The 18,566-nt window shown below is 34.7% G+C and overlaps 2 protein-coding genes across 4 annotated transcripts in view; one reads left to right on the forward strand and one right to left on the reverse strand.

Annotated features, from left to right (window-relative positions):
* LOC135696050 (uncharacterized) overlaps positions 1-3,675 on the forward strand; it is a 24,277-nt gene extending 20,602 nt beyond the window's left edge. For both annotated transcript variants that reach the window (XM_089112307.1, XM_089112308.1), the window contains exons 31-36: positions 91-166; positions 684-736; positions 1,177-1,250; positions 1,846-1,918; positions 2,392-2,478; positions 3,378-3,675. In XM_089112307.1, coding sequence (XP_088968433.1) covers positions 91-166; positions 684-736; positions 1,177-1,250; positions 1,846-1,918; positions 2,392-2,478; positions 3,378-3,490 — 476 coding nt within the window. In that variant the 3' untranslated portion in view covers positions 3,491-3,675. The remainder of the gene's footprint in view (positions 1-90; positions 167-683; positions 737-1,176; positions 1,251-1,845; positions 1,919-2,391; positions 2,479-3,377) is intronic.
* LOC135696048 (D-2-hydroxyglutarate dehydrogenase, mitochondrial) lies at positions 3,485-17,097 on the reverse strand. Of its 2 annotated transcripts, none has more exons than XM_065215316.2 (17): positions 16,652-17,097; positions 14,768-14,874; positions 14,259-14,336; positions 12,361-12,401; positions 11,832-11,912; positions 11,487-11,586; positions 10,959-11,052; positions 10,207-10,264; positions 9,460-9,548; positions 9,263-9,356; positions 7,925-8,055; positions 7,689-7,766; positions 7,104-7,172; positions 5,905-6,013; positions 5,502-5,585; positions 4,660-4,787; positions 3,485-4,258 (listed from the first exon to the last, which is right to left on the reverse strand). In XM_065215316.2, the coding sequence occupies exons 1-17, from the start codon at positions 16,844-16,846 to the stop codon at positions 4,220-4,222; spliced, it is 1,575 nt and encodes a 524-aa protein (XP_065071388.2). In that variant the 5' UTR covers positions 16,847-17,097; the 3' UTR covers positions 3,485-4,219. The 2 variants fall into 2 exon arrangements, with proteins under 2 accessions (XP_065071388.2, XP_065071389.1); XM_065215317.2 differs by having other exon boundaries at positions 16,640-16,775.
* Positions 17,098-18,566: the final 1,469 nt, after the last annotated feature.

The raw sequence follows: 18,566 nt of genomic DNA on the forward strand, positions 1-18,566 counted from the left end.
GTATGATTTTTCATTTATGACTGTCAACCTTTGTAAGCAGCTATCTCAAGTTCACTAGTGTTTTAAGGGCCATTTTCTGTACGTTTGTAGACGAAGCTCATGCAACCGCTGGTGATAACATCCCATGGGTAAAATACGACCATGCGTTGCAACTTGCCAAGAACGGGTAAGCAACAATGGTATTATTTGAGAACAACACAAGTCACCACGAGTAAACAGCTCCTCAAAACGAGTGAACAGAACTCACCCATCAATGTCCCCCAAGTTGAGATATTTAATGTATATCAATCGTTCTTTGTATGTAATGTAAATTATTTTATGTTTTATGTTTTGTTTATGTTTTAACGATATAGATACAAAAATTTATGCTTCCTTAGTCTAGAAAAACGTTACTGTAATATAGCATTATGGTGATTTTACCCTACCGTTTCACTCATGCAACAAGCTGGCATGAAAAGTTGATTATCAGATTGAGAATTTGCTATTGTTTCAATGTCTTAGCATTCATACGAAAGTTAGGATGCGACAGAAACGGGTAAGAGGGTGGAATTTAGTTCTGCACCTAACAGACTTAATCTTGAATCATACAACAGCTTTGAGACACTATTTAATCACATTAAGACATTAAAGCAAGAAGCATCTACAAAGCAAGGTGAAGCAAAGTATTTCTTTTTACCTTCCAGCAACAAGCCAATATTTTTGTTGGTGCACCGCTCATCCTGCCCAGCATGCAAAGGTATTTATTCAGCTTAAATATTTGCAAACGATGATTTGCTGTAATTAGATTTGTTTGTTTTTTTTAATTAAAATAATTAATTGCAGGAAATGATAATGATAATTTAATACTTGCCATTTGTTTTGTCTTGTGCCTCGAGGATGCAGACGGAAAAGCGTTTTAAACAGGCGATTCATTAATATCTGGGACCAGAATCATAATTTTCAATAAAACAAGATTGAATATTGGCAGTATTTTCACGAAATTTGTGATAATCATTGTTCTGCAACATTTCCTAGCCGATTGCTTTAATCAGTTTTGCTGCTACGGCTTTTTTGTCCAATATTATAAATCGCCTTTTCTGTTATAGTTGTAGATAAATTAATTGTTGAAGTAGATAGCGACTGACGGCCTAAATGTATTTGTTAAAGATCAATTAATGGTTCTTTTGACTATTCTAGCTGTTCATCGTATGTTGATAAGAGATGAGACGTTCATGGAGAAAACAAAGGATTTTATCATGGTAGAAATCGAGGTGCGTATATATCGTATCGTACTAGCTCAACCTTTGCAATAAAATGCATATACAATGATATACAATAGATTTTCACTTATTTAGTCTGGTATTTATCATTCCAAACATTTATACATTACTCTAATCTTTTCACGTTGGTTATATGAATCAACAAAACGAAGCAAATAATCGAAGCCGAGAACAATTCATGCAAGAAATCATGCAAAATATGTTATTAGTATGGTGCATGTTATATCCAATAAACCAAATTTTACGTCCTTTGGCAGTTAAAAATCTTTCTGTTGCCGTATCTTAAAAATCGCCCTATGAAATGAGCTGGTACCAAACTCCTGTGTTTATTTTGTGTTAATTTTCCAGACTGTTTCCACTTCCCTTTCAAATGAAACAGTAATCAATATTGATTACTGAATTGGAAGTGTTTCTTGCTCTGGAAAAAGATAATGTTTTTGAAGCGAAGACAAAAATCTCTCCGTCCAGTTAACACCCTATACCGCGCGCGTCCCTTAAATATATGTCAAGTTGCTACAGAAAAAACAATACCAAGGCTCTCCCGATTTAACTTAGCTCTGAATTTCAAACCTCTTCATTATTGTAGGATGACACAGACACAGAACTGGCTGATAAATTTGATGTCGATGGCACTTACGTTCCTAGAATTTACTTCCTCGGTAAGAATTCTATTTTTTCATTTAAATATTTAACAGGGAAATAATAAATATCTGGATGATTTGTTATTACACTTCACATAAATGTAACCTACCCTTCCCATTCACGACAACGAAATGAATTTGTCATTTTTCATATATTTATGTATGGGAAAACACCTAATTTAAAATAAAAACACGTAAGAAAAACACGTAAGTCAAAACTTGTAAAAATTGTACAATATGGTACTGGAAACATGGATAAACTGGAAAACTTTTGCCTTCAAACTACTACACAGAATTTTTAGAATTTTTCTCAATCCTTTGTCATGTGACACTTGTTATTTAACCTTGCCGGTACACTAGCTTTTCCACTCTTTTCCGTTTACCTTTCCAATCTGAGCCGACTGAAAAAACCACCAATGTAGTTAGTCGAAAAACAAAATTGAAAGTACTTGAAATTGGGTGCTATTCTAATTCATTTCTTTTCATTTTAGATATTGATGGGGAAATAATGAAAAAAATATGGAACGTAGGAACCCACTATCAAGAAAACAAATTTTATTATTATGAAACAGCATCAGGTTTGTTATGTTTTCTGTATTTATTTTAATTTAGTTTTCCGGGCCTAGGTCAACTTACCCACTTAGGCCTAAGCTACGTTTCGTGTGAAATTCTTTCAATTCGCAACTTGAACATGCATTCCAATCGTAAAAGCGTTCCACTGTTGAGCAGTTCTATTAATCTTAAAGTACAATTCAACCTCCAAACAACAAATACCTCAAAACAAAAGACATCTTTCTAGGAATCTTTCTAATTTTTTTTCCTGAGGTAGAATTCTCATAAGTAATGCCTAAAACCGGATAACTACCAGCCAAGTATTTGTAGCCTTGATTCTATCAACATCTACAATATAAAGAGGGTGCACAGTCCTTTAAAGCAGATCTACTTTGTTTTTATATACCCAAATGGGTACTGCTCATTTCTTAATAGATCTAGCATAGAAAATTTGTTACATGGTAAGAGAAATTGGCTTCTATAGCGAATATAAAAATCTTTGAGCGTTGAAGAAAAAGGTTGGGTTCATTCAACCATCACTCAATTAGTTTCTGACAGAGAAAAAGCTTTAAAGCTGAACAAATAAAATCAGCTTCTATCCTGTTCTATTTCACTCATAACATTTCATTTTTCTATGTAAAAATTGATGCAACACACTTCGAATAAATGAGAAATTTTATCAGTAAGAGGGTTCGATGAGACGCTTAGTAATGGAAAACCTCTTGCAAAGCACTTGGTTCATTTACCAAGGGAAAATCTTTCCATTTAAAACTGAATTTCCTTAGTGCGATCTTGCTTGGTCTAAGGGTGTACAGATGTAATAAACAAGGAAAGAGAAGAATTTTGAACGAACGATTGTTAAGAAATCAATCAAATTTTTTAACTAAGTTTTTATTAATCTCACCATAATCTCATCAAATTTTAGTGATTCGAGCTATGGACAAGGCATTAAACAAAGTCAAAGAAATGTCGAACAGGAAACCCGACGTAAATGAAAACGAAGAGAAGGACACAACACAAAAGAAAGATGAATTATAATATATTTTATTTAATTCGAGTAATGGAATTTATGGATATTTCTAGATTGAAGATTTATGGGCCACAAAACAAATAAATTGTTGAGTGTTATCAAAGTAAACTGAACGTATGCACAAAAAGACGCGCAACTTGTCGCTCAGCAACAAATCCAAAGAATCTATTTTCATTTTGAATCATGCAACAGACTAATACTTTCTCTTTAACATTTTTCTTCGAATATTTCTTGTTAGCAGTTGAAAAAGATGTTAAAACTTAAGAAGAGCTTCGAGGCTACCAATTCTTTATCACTCCAAAACCATGTGAAGTTTTGGGATGTCGTAATGTTATATCATAACGTTCTTGCTATTTTCATTCAAATAGCTTTTGAGGCGGACAAATCAAACAATTCATTTAAAAATCTTCTATTCTTTTTTCGTCACAATTACTGATTGTAGCTAATTTTGCAGCTGCATTTATCTCATACAAACTTTGAATGGAATTCATTTAAAAGTCTAAAATTTTAATTCCGTTTAAAATGGGATCTTTATTCTCAAATCCAGCTAGACGTTTCCTACTACTTTTGGACCATGAATGCATCCTTTGTAGACATAAGATATTTCTTGCATTTTTCAATTGCGTACTAAAAAGCTCTGTTAAATTAAAAACATTATTTACTCTATAAAAGTCTCACTCTGTCTCCAATCTTGAAGTAGTTTCGTACAGACAATACCATTCATTTAACTAATCCAGTTAGCTGTAAGGCAGGGTCTTGTAAGGGTTCAGGATTCCCTATGAAAACAAAAATATTCAAAATTCACTTCTCTAGAAATCAGAACCAAACAACTGGTATAAAGAAAGATAGCTTTATTCGTCATAAATCTATCAATTTAGGGGCATTTCAAAATGCAGCCATACAAATAAAATATGCAAAAAGTTGACAAAACATCGTAGAAACGATCAATCGGAATATGCCGCAGTAATACTTGACGCTGTGAAATTAAGAAGAATATTCTCTCCTTTTTTGAATGCCTTAAGAAGTAGGTAAAGATAGAAGCTCCGTATGTGCTCAAATTTTTATCTCATTAAGATGCATCAAGATAAATCATATTTTGCAAAAATACTCTTAGATATCTTAGAAACATTCTCTTAGATATATATCTTGCTAAGAAGGTGGACCTGCAATGAAATACCTTTGGGTCGATCATCTGTTTAAGTCTTTTCATCAAATTTATAGCCGAATCTGACTTTGAAAAATGAATTGCATTGGCTTTCTTGAATCCGAGGCCGTGCTCAGCACTTATACTTCCTTTGTATTTAGCTGCAAAAAGAAGGAGGCGAATTCATAAGGCCGCTGTGCCTTTTCTTGTATCATTGCAACAACATATATGAGCTATCAATATATCACATCGAGGCTAAGTGATGCTAACAATATCATTGGGTGTTATTTCAACTAAAAATAGGCTAGAATACAGAAATAAAGGGGCTATGTACCGTATTTTCTCTAAAGAACGCCGCGGCGTTTATTACAAACTGAAAAATTTTGGATGCGGCGTTCAATAGAGGGCGGCGTTCATCAGAGGGCGGCGTTCAATACAAAATGAAAAGTTTGTCAAATGAAAAATGACAAGAAAAATGCGATGAAAAAAGATAAAAAAGATGTCAAGTCAAGTCAAGGAATGTCAATATCCCTGTCTCCGTCAGAGTCCTCGTCTCTATGAGATAAAAGTTTTCATGGCTTTCGAATAGTAAGCGTACAAACGATTCCTTACTTCTTGTTTGGTGTGTTTTCTAATGAACGCCGCTTTTCAAGTTGCGGCGTTCAATAGAGGGCGGGGTTCAAAAGAAGGAGGCGTTTTTTCAAAATGGTTGGCTAAAAGTGCGGCGTTCATTAGAGGAAATACGGTATGCTGTTTAAAACATGGTAAATGGCTTTGAAGCCCCTTATTAGCAAATAAAGAGCAGCCTTCAATAATCTAAATGAGACTTTGGGACAAATTTTGATGGATATAAAGTCAGTAAAAACAAGACACACCTGTCCATTCAAATATATACGGCTCTAACTGATGAATGAACTCATGATCGTCTTGACAAGGTACGATGTTCAAGTGAAGGTTTCCTGTTAAGAAAAATAAAAAAAATGATTTTACTTCAAGAAATAATGAAATGTTTCAGAAACAATGTACACGATCCAAGAACAACATTATTGCATATTTGATATAAAGAGTTTCCTTGTTGCAGCTGGTGTCAAGAAACTGAGATTTGTTGAAATACTTAAAGAAACTATAGTAAGTAGCCTTTAGGTAATCGAAACACCTCTGATACAATGGGCTAAATCATTAATATATGCTAGATCATCTCTGATACCATGGAGTATGACAAGAATGAATTATAAAGAACACAGCTTATTAACATACTAATGTTACTATGGAACTCACCATCACCTAGGTGACCGTAACCAACAACCCGCTTTGCTTGGTGTGCCAATTTTTTTCGCATGTCGACCACGAGTTCATACAGACAAGACAAGGGCAATGAAACGTCATACTAAAAAAGATGGAGGTGTCACGCCAAAGAAAACAACCAGAAACATTGATAATGTTGAAAATTGATAGCATTGTAAAAATTGGCTAAGAAGAAAAACTTCTAGATACAGCGTTATTGCATTTCCATTTTGTTTTTCTCGTTTTTGCTTGGCTATCCGGTTCAAGGAATTTCGATTCATGTCAGATTAGTGGCTAAGCTAGTTTTGATAAATGTCTCTTTGATTTATAGAAACACTACAGTATTAGGTTACTAGACATACTTAACATAAAGAAATAATATTTTTGCCGCCTGTATGCAGTTTATTATGTATTTTTGTAGATAGATACTTGGTTGAAGAATAAACAGCCGATCAAAAGCCGTCGGTCTTAACAGATATTTGTACGAAAAAGAAAAATGTTTATTATCAGCCGATTGTAATGGCAGATAATCAGGGATGCTTGTTTACATTCTGGCTTTTGCTGCACTTGGAACTTCTTTATCATAAACAATTTAGATACATTACTTAAACGGTAATTGACTGTACGTGACTCTCCAACGTATTACTAGAGCTGAATGGTAAATATGACTCTGCTAAGATAATGCAAGTTGAACACCGACGAAAAAACATTCACACTTTCTGTTTCCGTAAAGCAATAGCAAAACAGTTCATTCTTATTTAGACTGCTTGATATCTAGATCGTAGAAATATAAAATTTGAAGACTTTATCAAGGAACAGGCCTTTATGTGTTATGTGTTCATGGCAGCTCAGCATGAAAAGGGTAGTGTCGTCTAAACAATAGTTAAACAGGCATACTGTATCGAGCAAAATAGACACCCCTGAAAATTAATAGAACCCACCCTATTTTTAATGTTTGGAAATTGCTAAGTCAAGGACAATTTACATGTATCGTTTAAATCAGATTGCAATTTAGAAGGAATAAAATTTTCCATAATATTGAAAATTTTACCATTCAAACGATTTCCTAGAACCCCTTGAATATAAAATAATTCTCCAGATTTTCTATAAATTAGGTCCTTAATATTAGGAATTAGGTATTCAATGGTACTTTCTAGAGGAACAGAAGAAAAAAGAAAAATATATCCTATTACCTTATAAACGGTACCATCGTGCATCAAAGCTTCCGCGATACTCTCTCTAATCCTCCAAATTTCTTTAACCTAAGAAAAACGCCATTATGCTATAAAAAGAAGTACCTGGGCTATTTTTTGGATTTAGCAGATAAGCAAGGATTAAGATTAAGGTCAAGGATTGTCTTTTTCATCGATTTTGAGGTCAGTTCTATGAATCATTTCTTCATTTAATGATTTATACGAGTCTGACAGTCTGAGAGGTATACATCGGGATCACAGAATGTAAATTAACAAAAAACAATAATCTTATGAAAAATGTTTTTCAGTCAATTGTGGAAAATACTATTGAAAACTTCTTTTTGGCAACAAAATTTTTTCTCCTTGTGTTTCAGGACCAGAATCCAATGAAAACACTAAAGGATAAAACAGTTTATAATGAATCAAAGGACACGTGTCCCAGTGTTCTGAAAATATTTTCCGATGCCATTCAATTTGAATTGGCAGTGTCATAATGTATGTAACGTCTGGGAAGAAAAGGAAGGAACTCTATCATGATTGGTTGCCTATTTATAGATTTTTCTAAAAGCTGAAAATTCAACCAACTTTTGTTAAATCTGTTGATACTGTGCCGTCCAAAGCTGTCCCTCCAGAAAGTACATCTTCAAGAAACAAACTAAGCTTCTGCAAAAAAGGTAGTGTTTATACTGTACGATGAAGAATTTAGGATGTTGAATTTAAAAATTCAAATATGAATTGACTGAGCAGCAAAACAGTTACTCAAACAAAAACCAAAGAATAAGCATTAAGCAAAAGTTTTAAGTTTGCGCATGCAGAATTACCTCTTCATCATGATCCGCATTAGAACCGGAAGTTTCAACCAAAACATAAAATGGAAATTCTCCGATTGGGTTTTTATATTTCAGGTTACTTCTTACGCAGTTCATGCTTTCTTCGTCCAGGAACTCGTAAGCTAAAGAACAAAAAAGCACATAAAAACACTTACGTGGAGTGACAGGTCAAAATGTAACAATTACCAACAGAGTAAATGTAAATGACTTGTATATGTGCTTATTCAGATGCCCTTAATAAATGCTAAAAAGAATAGGATAAACATTTTCAGCCAGTTTACAACAATCTACAGTAACCAAAATTATAACCCGTTGTATTAACAAGGGATGGAAATTCACAAGGCATGAAGATTCTAAAAAATAAACTAGAAGTAGCAAATTGTTAAATCGCTCAGATCTTTCGGTTTAAAATTCTGCATCAGTACTCTATGAGCAACGAGATTTTTGAATGTATTAAAAAAGAGTCAAAAAAATATGCATTAATCTATTAGAACAACACAAATTTCAGATCTTCACGGCATTTATATCTCTTGTTGTGGTTGCGTTATATATCAAAATCGATAATATTTTATCAGACAATGCAGCTTCTAATGGCAGGGGTAATTTAATGAATATAGGCACAGTAAGCGAATCACTACATTTCCGGATTCTGAAAATATATAAACTTCACTCTTCTGTCGCTTCGCAATAAGTTCAAAAAGATGTTCTCTTCTATTTTCTTATAATGCTAATTAGTTCTGTTGTGTTCACACTTGGAACTGAATCGTACAAACATAATTACTGTTCGTGCTTCAAGACGTTCGAATTTCTATGTCTTTGTCGCTGCTTAAAGGTCTTGTAAAGCTATCCGCGGCATGTTTTGTTGATAAGCAATATCTGAAACTGGGAAACGTCAAAGGCGCACTGTGTTGTAGGTCAATGCAAGACATTTCAACTGGTTATTATCCCATAGCCTTCCGGAGAGAATCTAGAAATCAGATCAATCAGTAGATTTGCTCTTATAACCCAGGAAGCAAAAACCTGTGATCGTTCAAGAGAACAGTCCGGGACTTGTGGGTGTTGAAGAGCAGCTGAAGATTACTTTGCAAAAGTCGCTCAGAATAACCTCGGGGTCGGGCAGGTGACTTTCTATTCAAAAACCAACCAACGGAAAATGATTTCTTTTGATATCTACAACTCACAAAACGCAATTCTTTCTTATATTTCTCAATGCGATTCATGCTTACTGTTAACAGAAAACCTTATTCATATACAACGTTAATGTTGAGGTCAAGGAAAGTTTTTAACAAATAAATCATTTCCACAATCAAAATAGCAACAGGTGAATACCTGACAGTACTTCACCAAGCATCATTTTTGCTCTAACGTAGATCTCTTGTACAGAATCAAATGAATTGCAACCAAGAAAAGCAAGATTAACAGCCTGGAACAAAAATATGCTTTAATCAAATTAAAATCAATGGTTGTCAGATGAATTAGTCAGTTTACAGAATAGCGTTGGAAATCGAAGGGGTCCATCTCTATACCTTAGGCCTCTGGGGTGTCAAGATTGAAACCTTTGTGATGATACCAAGGGTTCCTTCTGAACCAATCATTAGTTGCTTCAGATCATAGCCTAAGGAAACGATGCATAACAAACTTTACTGCAAATTTATGAACAGTATATAGTTCAGCATTTTTAAATGCCCTCTAAACAGCAATATCAAAAGATAAAACAGCATTTTAAAACAGTTAAGATTTGTAAGTCAGCTGCAAGTTCATAACAATTGCATGTATTTGCAAAAGCCCCATTAAGGGCGAGACCGAAGATCAAAATTCTGAACTTGAGCAAAAAGTCTGCAATTGAATAAAATAGTGAAAAACTTAATGTTTATTTTTACATAAAAAATGAGCAAGCAGCATAAAAGAGATGTTTTGACAAAGAAAGTAAATTTTTTTTCGAAATAAACTCAGAATGCTTTCGCCAAAACACATTCACAGTTAATGTTCTTGTCGGAATTTTAGAAATTAGGAAAAAGTACCAAAGGTTCATTAAATTTGCAAAGGTTTTATCACGTTGTTAGAGAACAGTTTTATTCTCAATAGCAGTGACTTATCACCTTTGGTAGAAGAATCTGTAGTGCAAAAAATTCAAAATCTAATTACAGTCACTTCCATTAAAACATACACTGGTTATATTTCTTATCGAAATTCTTTTCCTTAAGAACTTCAGCCCTAGACTCTCACGAAACCTTACACGTTTTTTATATCAAATTCCTCGGTAACATCAGCACCTGTATTGTCCTTGCGTAGATTTGATAAACAGTCTAGAATAGTTCCATCTGGCATGACCTACAATAAAAAAAATAAACACCACTTCGTCTAAATAGATACCATTATTTTAAAACCCCTGTTTAGCTATCGGTACCAAAAATCTTGAGATCGTATTGCTTTCGGTAACAAGACATTCTAAGGTGATTATAGACTCTAGCAATGAAAATCACTGTTATACGGTCTGTTATTTATTGCTCGATGCCGTATAGGGAAAGCTTTACATGAATTAGTGTGTACAACAGGAGGATTCTAAGATTCAACTAGAAGTATTAAGATTTGTGCAGTGACCAGACAAAAGCAAATTCAAAAAAGAAAGAAAACATGCAAAGATTGATATCACTTAGACTTTTCGTTGGAAAATAAGAAGGAGCAAGACAATGAAACGTCAGAATATTGAAAATCCCTTATACGTTAGGAAATAAACCTATATACTAAATTTAAGGAATTATATAGTGGACATAGATGTGGATATGTGGATAGCCAGTTGGTATTGTTTTATTGTTCAATAGGTAATGTTCAATAGGTATTATTATGGTATTGTTTAATAGCCAGTTGGTATTGACTCTGTCAGACGTCACAGCGTCAGAACAAATGCTGCATTATGTCTTAACATACTTTGATAAATGACAAATCAATATAAAAATTTTGCAGCAATTCCCTAAGAAGATGATAAAGCAGCCAGCAAGAAAAAATAAATGAGAACATGACATACTGCTTCAACTCCTAGCACAGATCCATGCAACGAGCCATACCGAAGAAGTCGTATACCACCAGCGTTTGTAGAAACGTTGCCGCCAATATGACAGCTGTGATTTAAAAAAGGGTTCTAATTTGATCTGAAATACACTCAACAAATCTTTAAACGTTTGCAAATAATTTAAAAATTCGCGTACAGGGAAATTCCTGCAATTGTGGGTGGTAAAAAGAGCCGCAAAATTTAGTGTTTGCTTCATTTTCTTTAAGGTTTAGCTACATATTCTATTCTATGGAATTGATCTGTATATAATTCTAGTTGTAACCAAAGGAATTAATTCTTTTCTTGATGGCACAAACTTTAAGCCCCGGCTATGGTTTAAGATTACCAAAAAGGCGAGAAAAATCAACATTATTAATTTCGTTGCTGCAAATCAACGTCAATATTGCTGAACAAATTTCAATTTTTGCATAAATGCAAACAATCCTGATTAAAATTACACGGCAAATACAAATGAACAGGCAAGATTGAATAAGCGTGTCTCACCTTCCTTTTGCCCCTAAATCAAGAGGCATCATTAATTCTCGCTCTGCTAAATGATTATCAAGCACCTCCAGTATACAGCCAGCCTGGCAAACCAGAATACCTGGGATAAAACTCATTCATCAACAAATAAGTGATTTACTATCTAATATGAAATATTTTTGTCCTAATTTTCAACGTTTGGATTGTGTTCAAAAAAAATTTCTTTTTAATCGTCAGGATTTTGAAGTTAGAGCGTGTAACAGGGCCATTGCTATCAGCAAAAACCATTTTTATATAATCGTATTAAAGAAAATCATTAAATTACCACTCACGATCTGCATGTTGGAGGTATAATCATCCGTTTACCTGCAGTTTCATCAACGTCAATTATTTTGTTCATCAAGGAAGTGGAAATGATGATTTCATCAAAGACGGGGACACTTCCACCTGTCAAAAAAATGTACCAAAGTCACAAAATATTGACAAGCATAAACACTTACTAAAACCATAGAGTATCTTGTCTTGAATGGTTCTTTCTTCAAGAGTAATCAATTGACATGAATTTCTCATGACATGAATCTCTCCTCACTTTAAGTCTTGGCATAGTGTTCAAGGTCAGAAAATCATAGCATAGAATGGCAACTTGCATGTATCTGCGTGTTTAAGACAGTTTTCCAGTAACTGCACTTCATATCTTGCCGACGAGCGTCTCTGTAAATTTGATATAATTTTCCTTGTCGGAATTGGCCTCAAAAATCCTCACATTTTACAATTTTCTTGTACAACAGAAATATACGCAAAGATAACACCAACGGAAAGCATAATGCAGTCAAATTTTTTGACGTGCATTTAAAATTTGTCAAAGTATCTGCAAAAATAGAACTTGTAATCTCACCGACTAGGCCTGTGTTGCCACCTTGAGGTACAACTGCCAATCTAAAAAAATAGTGGGAGTCTGATAAATTCAAGCTAGCGGTCTTGAGCACAGACTAAACTTGCAAGCAGTACGAAATTAGTTGGTTATCAATTTAATCATTGCAAAACTTCTGTTTTGAAAGAAAATAGCAAACAGAACTTGTCGGGCTTCATCTGCAGCAACTGAAAGTTTCATTCAGCAAAACAAAAAAGGAGCAAGAGAGTAAAAGAAATTGCGGAAGGGATTGTGCAGAGAGGCATTTAGGTACTTGCAAGAGAGGAGGATAAACTACTTGAAAAATAGAAATGGAGGTGTTGAGACGATTAAAAGGGTTGATCCTGCAAGTCCGTACGAATAGCAAGCAAAGTATCTAAAGTTAGCAGAGGCTATAGAAAATTTGAGACAAAATTTACCAAGAGATGTGTAAGCATGGAAAAATCATAAAAAACAGAGGCAGGTAAAGAATTAGATGGAATAGTTCGTGCAAAGCCCAGTAATTTTATAGCAAATGTGATGCTCGTCACGTTAATAGGAAAACAAAAAGGCTCAAAATAAAAAGTATAAACAAGTGCTGAGTAAAAAGTATCATGAATCTGGCAAACTTGGAACTGTATCAAAGAGGCTTTTGGAGAGAGTTGATTTATATGTTTTCGTCAATTATCTAGCAAAATAAAAAAGGAAACATCACAAACTATTGAAGGATAACAGAAGCCCCCTCCTCTTGTTTTCGGCAGTTCGTTGGGAACACGTATTTCCTGACGATGAAGCAGAGAATTAAGAAGAAGATGATTAGGTTAAAGGTGCTGCTGCCGAAAATCGCAAGGACATGATAGAGAATATAGTAGTGACGGAGAGGACAGAGATATGATATGATAAAAAAACTAGATATACGATAGCTGGAAAAGTATATGAAATTTGGGAATAACTGTAACTGACAGAACTCCTGTTTCAGTAAACTCTTTGGCCTACATGTCATGTGCTTTAAAGTTAGTAAAAACAAAAAATTCATTATAATCTGCGCGAAGGTAAAATAAGGGACAAAGAAAGTTCTACCGAAAAGGCTTTGATTAAAATTTGGCCTCCATATTTTGAACATATCACTTTAAGATTTGATATAATCTGCTATCAGATTGCATTGAAAAACTTCTAAACTATTAAAGAATCATATTATTTTGAAGTAAAATAAGGGTAGGTGCAGTAAAGGCCGCAGTGCACGTGATTCAAAATTGGTTGTGACCCTAGGTTTGGGAAAATGCCCATATTTCGTAAACGCAGGAGATATTCGCTATTTACCAAAAACTTTCTCGTTGCAACAGGGCAAGTGTTGCTAAATATCATGGTACACTTTCTGTATAGAAGCCTTGTCTATTAGGGAAGAAGGAATAATAGATGTAACAATTTATTGCAGCACCATGGGGGGTCTTGGGAGTTACAATACCCCATTCTCAGGGAGGATTGACGTCGTTTTTATAATTTTGTAAAGGGGTCATGTTATGGCAAAGTGGTATTTATGATGTGTTTAAGGGATGTTGAAACTGGCTATTTTATCGAAAATTAGTTGTAGGTTTTCCACATTGGTGAAATTGGTATTTGCTTGCTTTTCTTACAGTAGAAAGGTGTAGCCTAGTGGCTGGCATTGCCTTGAAGAACAATAACAAAGATACCAAAAGCTTATAATACTGATACCTAACTTTTATTCTTGAGCCATTGTAAAAAAAACTCTAGGACTGGAAGGAAAATTCTCCACTTTGAGCAAAAGCAATATTTGCAAAAATTCTCTCTTTCGACTCTCTTTCTCATAATAACATATTATTTTTAGCGTTCAGATCTACCAGTTAACTAAACTCTTATCAGGATCATCAAAATTCTAAACTTACCTTCTTTCATTACAATATGAAAGTATTTTGGAGACCTCTTCAGTGGACTTTGGCTTCAACAAAACTTTGCTAGCACCTCTGCAAAATTCAAGAGACACAACTCAGTCTCTCAACAAACAAGATCTCAAATGTACCAATAGTAAAATTAGGCAAATAAAATACTAACGCTTATCATTATACATAGCAGATGATGTGGAAAAGACTTATGACACCAACATTGGTGAAGTAGAACATAATTTTTCAAAATACACTTAGAGCAGATATTAATGATTGCTCTAGAAAATCAGAAGCCACAGCTATACATCGTGTGGTACTGCCATTCTAACCCAAATTAACAAATTAATGACCTTTCTGGCTTTCACGATTGCTTGCAAACGTTTAAAGTTATTTTGATAGACAATTCAGCGCTCAGTGCCAATATAAGTTAATCAATCAGCGTAATTTGGATGATTTATTTGGATGCATTAATCAATCAATATTTTAAAGAAAAATATTGTCTATTTTTTTACCGAACAATACGCAGCCAGTCAGTGTTGTGGTTTAAGAGTTCATCTTCATCTGTAACAACCCTTCCAGGCAATAATTCATCAAAAAACATCATGTCACTTTGATTTACCTGTAATGGCAACAAAATGTTTAAAATATCACCGAAATTAAATCAGGATATATAGCACAGAAATCACATTGAAAGAGAAAATTAATATTTTCATCAGATCAGTATCATCAAAAGTAAGTTCCATAAATGGCTGCTACAGTGGCCTGGCAAACTACTAGGATATGCAATCAATCAATGACATTATAATATCATCTTGCAAAATACTTTCAATTGCTCTTTGGTCCTTTATCAACCACTTTATTCATTTTGAAAATAATGACATTTTGATAAATAGATTTGATTGCTAAGGATAAACCAAGTCAAAAGATTTGAAACAATAAATTTCTTACAAAATACCTTGAAAAGGACATTTTGTGCCATATTTTGTATCTGTACCTGTTTGGATCTGATCCCAACCATTTACACTAGACCTTTTTGGGATCGGATCCAAATGGGACCATCTTCAAAAGTGATCTCAAATTGGTACAGATAGAAGATCCAAATTGGATCGCATCCCCCAGGTCCTGTGTAAACGAAAAGCCTATCCATACCACAATAGGCCCTAAGGGTTCGAAAGAACACAATGAAAAATATATACCCAGTTGTGGATCAGAATAGACCAATCAGAAAGGGCAAGCATAAGATCGGTATAGTTGACCAATCAGTGCCACATGCCTAAAGAACAATTACCACTGGAATCCAAGAGAGTAAACAAACTCCTTCTGTCTTGCTTTTTTGTTTGTATGTAAATTGATTCCAAAACTGGGCTCTGCCAATTATCCGAAACATGTCGTTATTATAGAGTTAAGCATAATCTGGGTTATCTCAAAGATGTTGACCAATGGTAGAATCACTTGTTTTAACAGTGTTTCTAGACCTACAAGATAGTCAAGATGAAAACCACAGAGGAGAAAATAAAAGAAAAAATAAAAACAAAAAAATGACATGTGGCCAGCTTCACTTTCATCAAGAGAGTCAAATTTCCACATGATGAAAACCACAGAGGAGGCTGTTCAATTTGAGGGGCAGTTTTATTTCTTATGTTGGAAGGAACATGCTGTTTTATCCTTTCTCCCAATCTTTGGGTTGTGTGTCCCACATAGCCAGAATCACACTGGCACATAAATCCATAAACAACATAACTTTTTTGGCTGGTAGGAACGCAATCCTTTTGAATGGATGGAAGGGCTCTCCTACTGCTGTAAACAGTATAAGAATTGACAGCAAAGAAACTGACTCTCAAATCGCAAGGAAGTTAGTACCAATCCATGGTTTTGTTTGTTTTCTCTCTTGGTGGAGTCCAGTGGTAATTTTTCTTTAGGCACATGGCTGTGATTAGCCAACCATACCAATCTTGTGCTTGCGTTTTTTTGATTTGATTATTTTGTTCCACAACTGGGTATATATTTTCATCATGTTCTTCCAGACCAGTATTCTGACGCTTTATGCTGTGGGGAATGTCAGACAAAAAAGCTTACCCTTTTTTCTTTTTGCAGTTGTAATTTATATACAAAAATATATGGATTTTTCATTATTGAAGATCTCTGTATAAAGACGTTATGTCAATATACACAAAGGTAAGCAATATATAGGTCTTTAATCATTGTGAATATTTCTATCCATATGCAGAATTACCAAATATTTACAATTTAACTTCCGGAATTTTGTTTCCTTCTGTTAACCACTAGTTAAACCCCCTCCCCCTCCCCCTCAACCGATCTCCATTCCCATTTAGCATGTCCTTTTTCGCGATAATTACAGAAAAAATTGAAAAAGTGTTACCCACTCATATCCTTACTTTTGAAAAATCCTTTCTCTTTAAGTTTGGATATTTCTCTGACGTAAATTCGACATCATTCGGCCTTGTTGAGTACCAGTGGCAATACTTCGTTGTAACGTTGCAGGAGCAAGGGAGGGCCGTTATTTTTCTTGAAATTAGCTTGAAAGCTGCACACTTGCCCAAAGCAGTTCTCGTAGAATATGAAACCAGCATAATTCTTTGGCAAACTGCAATAATTCCAAAAAGTGAAGCAAAGTTTACAAATCCTTTTGCAAATAGGCCAAAAATTGATAACGAGGCTTCACATTCCTAAAAAGATTCGAAGGAAATTTCGCGCCATTTCGCAAACAACCCATTGCCATGTGAAAATCAAAATAGTTTGTGATTTCAAGCGAGGGTCTTTTGTCACACATTTTTTGCTCATTGTATCGTCCACGGACACATGGCTTGGAGCAGTTTCTAACGTTTTAACCAGAGCCGTCGCGAGGCAAGCCTCGTTGCGGGGGAATGGGATGTGTACTACAAATTTACCTGATTAAAAAATTATTGCCTGAAATTCTTTAGATGTTGTCATAAACCTCTGCAATACATGTCAATCTAACTCTGTATATAATTCGCAAATTTCATTTTTATATGGTAATAACGGACTTTCCTAATAGTTTTCTCAAATCTCTATGTCGGGACAGGCAAGGATATAATTACTACCTGAGGCGACAATGGTTGCCGCTGAAGGAGTAGGGAAATTTCGAATTTTGAAGCTTCTAGTTCCCTGGAAAATGCAGTCTGTTAAGCAAATTTCACTAATGCAATCCTCCTAATCCTATTGAAAGTTATTATTTTTATAAAATTTTTTACAGCAGATAAAAACAGCAATTTCGTCGTGGTCTTGAAAAATATCAGCTTGTCGGTTACTTCTAATACTAGGCAAGAAGCAGCACTGGTTGTCAACTTAGATCCCTCTTTCCATCTTAGCATGCCTTTTGAATGTTAAAAATATATGGAGCTCATAGTGAATTGCAGTCGACGCTTCTACTGAGAAACTTTAGGAGAAATGGACACAAGGCATAAATTTACCTAAAGAGGGCCTGGATTTTTGGATTCATTGCCAACAATCAATCTTCAAATCATTAGTTTGTTTACCATCATACATATCAAGGAATATCATTTTTAACTAACTACCTTTGCTTGATCCTTTATTGATTTTATGACACAAAGGCCTCTGAAATACCTAAAGCGTTTCTTCCACCGAGCGGACTTTACTTGAAATTTCCTATTGAGATACTATTTGGGAAGGGGTGTCACAGCCCCCAAACCCCCCAGTCGCGACGCCCCTGGTTTTCACGTTCAATTGTGTATTGACAATATCTATATCGACCTTCTGTCTTGTCTTGATTTTTTTTAGATTTTCGTACTTCCACGATATACAACTGTAATACGCTTAAATTAACGAAGCTAGAAGATCTTTAATCCCTTGCCTTTAATCCATTTCAAAACACCGATTATGTTATGCATAAATAAAGCAATTTTTGCTCTAACAATGAAATCTGGGACAAAGAAAATGTAAGGGGAAGGATATTGCTCCCTCGAACCAAACTTGTTAGAAATTTTGGTAATAGCATCGCTACTTTGACAATTTAGTTTTAGGAAAAATTTGACCTCATCTACACTCCTGGCTCTCATTTTAAAGCCCCAACCAAACGCTCTTGACATTTCATTCAGCAATGCTCGGCCGTTGTTCCCAAGGGGTATATTAAGGGGGGGGGGGGGTCTTACCAAATCGCTACCAAATGACCCAGTTTCGATAATAACACAACTGCTTGGTTTAGTTTTTGATTTACCATAGAGCATGAACAAGATTTTATCTTTCCCTTATCATTAACAGGCAATGGCGAATTTATTTTCCAATGTAGGACCAGGCGAACCCAAAGAAATG

The sequence above is a fragment of the Rhopilema esculentum genome, chromosome 14, assembly GCF_057945365.1.
Source record: "Rhopilema esculentum isolate cy_ngs chromosome 14, ASM5794536v1, whole genome shotgun sequence".
Lineage (NCBI taxonomy): Eukaryota > Metazoa > Cnidaria > Scyphozoa > Rhizostomeae > Rhizostomatidae > Rhopilema > Rhopilema esculentum.

Bases quoted from the DNA above. Each gene is read 5' to 3' on its own strand.
- LOC135696048 (XM_065215316.2), bottom strand. From the start codon at position 16,846: ATGCTGGTTTCATATTCTACGAGAACTGCTTTGGGCAAGTGTGCAGCT. The intron at 11,587-11,831 runs GTAAACGGATGA...GTTTTATCCCAG, and splicing joins TGACGTTGATGAAACTGCAG to GTATTCTGGTTTGCCAGGCT. The intron at 9,549-10,206 runs GTGCTGATGTTA...TCGTTTCCTTAG, and splicing joins TCTACGCAAGGACAATACAG to GCTATGATCTGAAGCAACTA.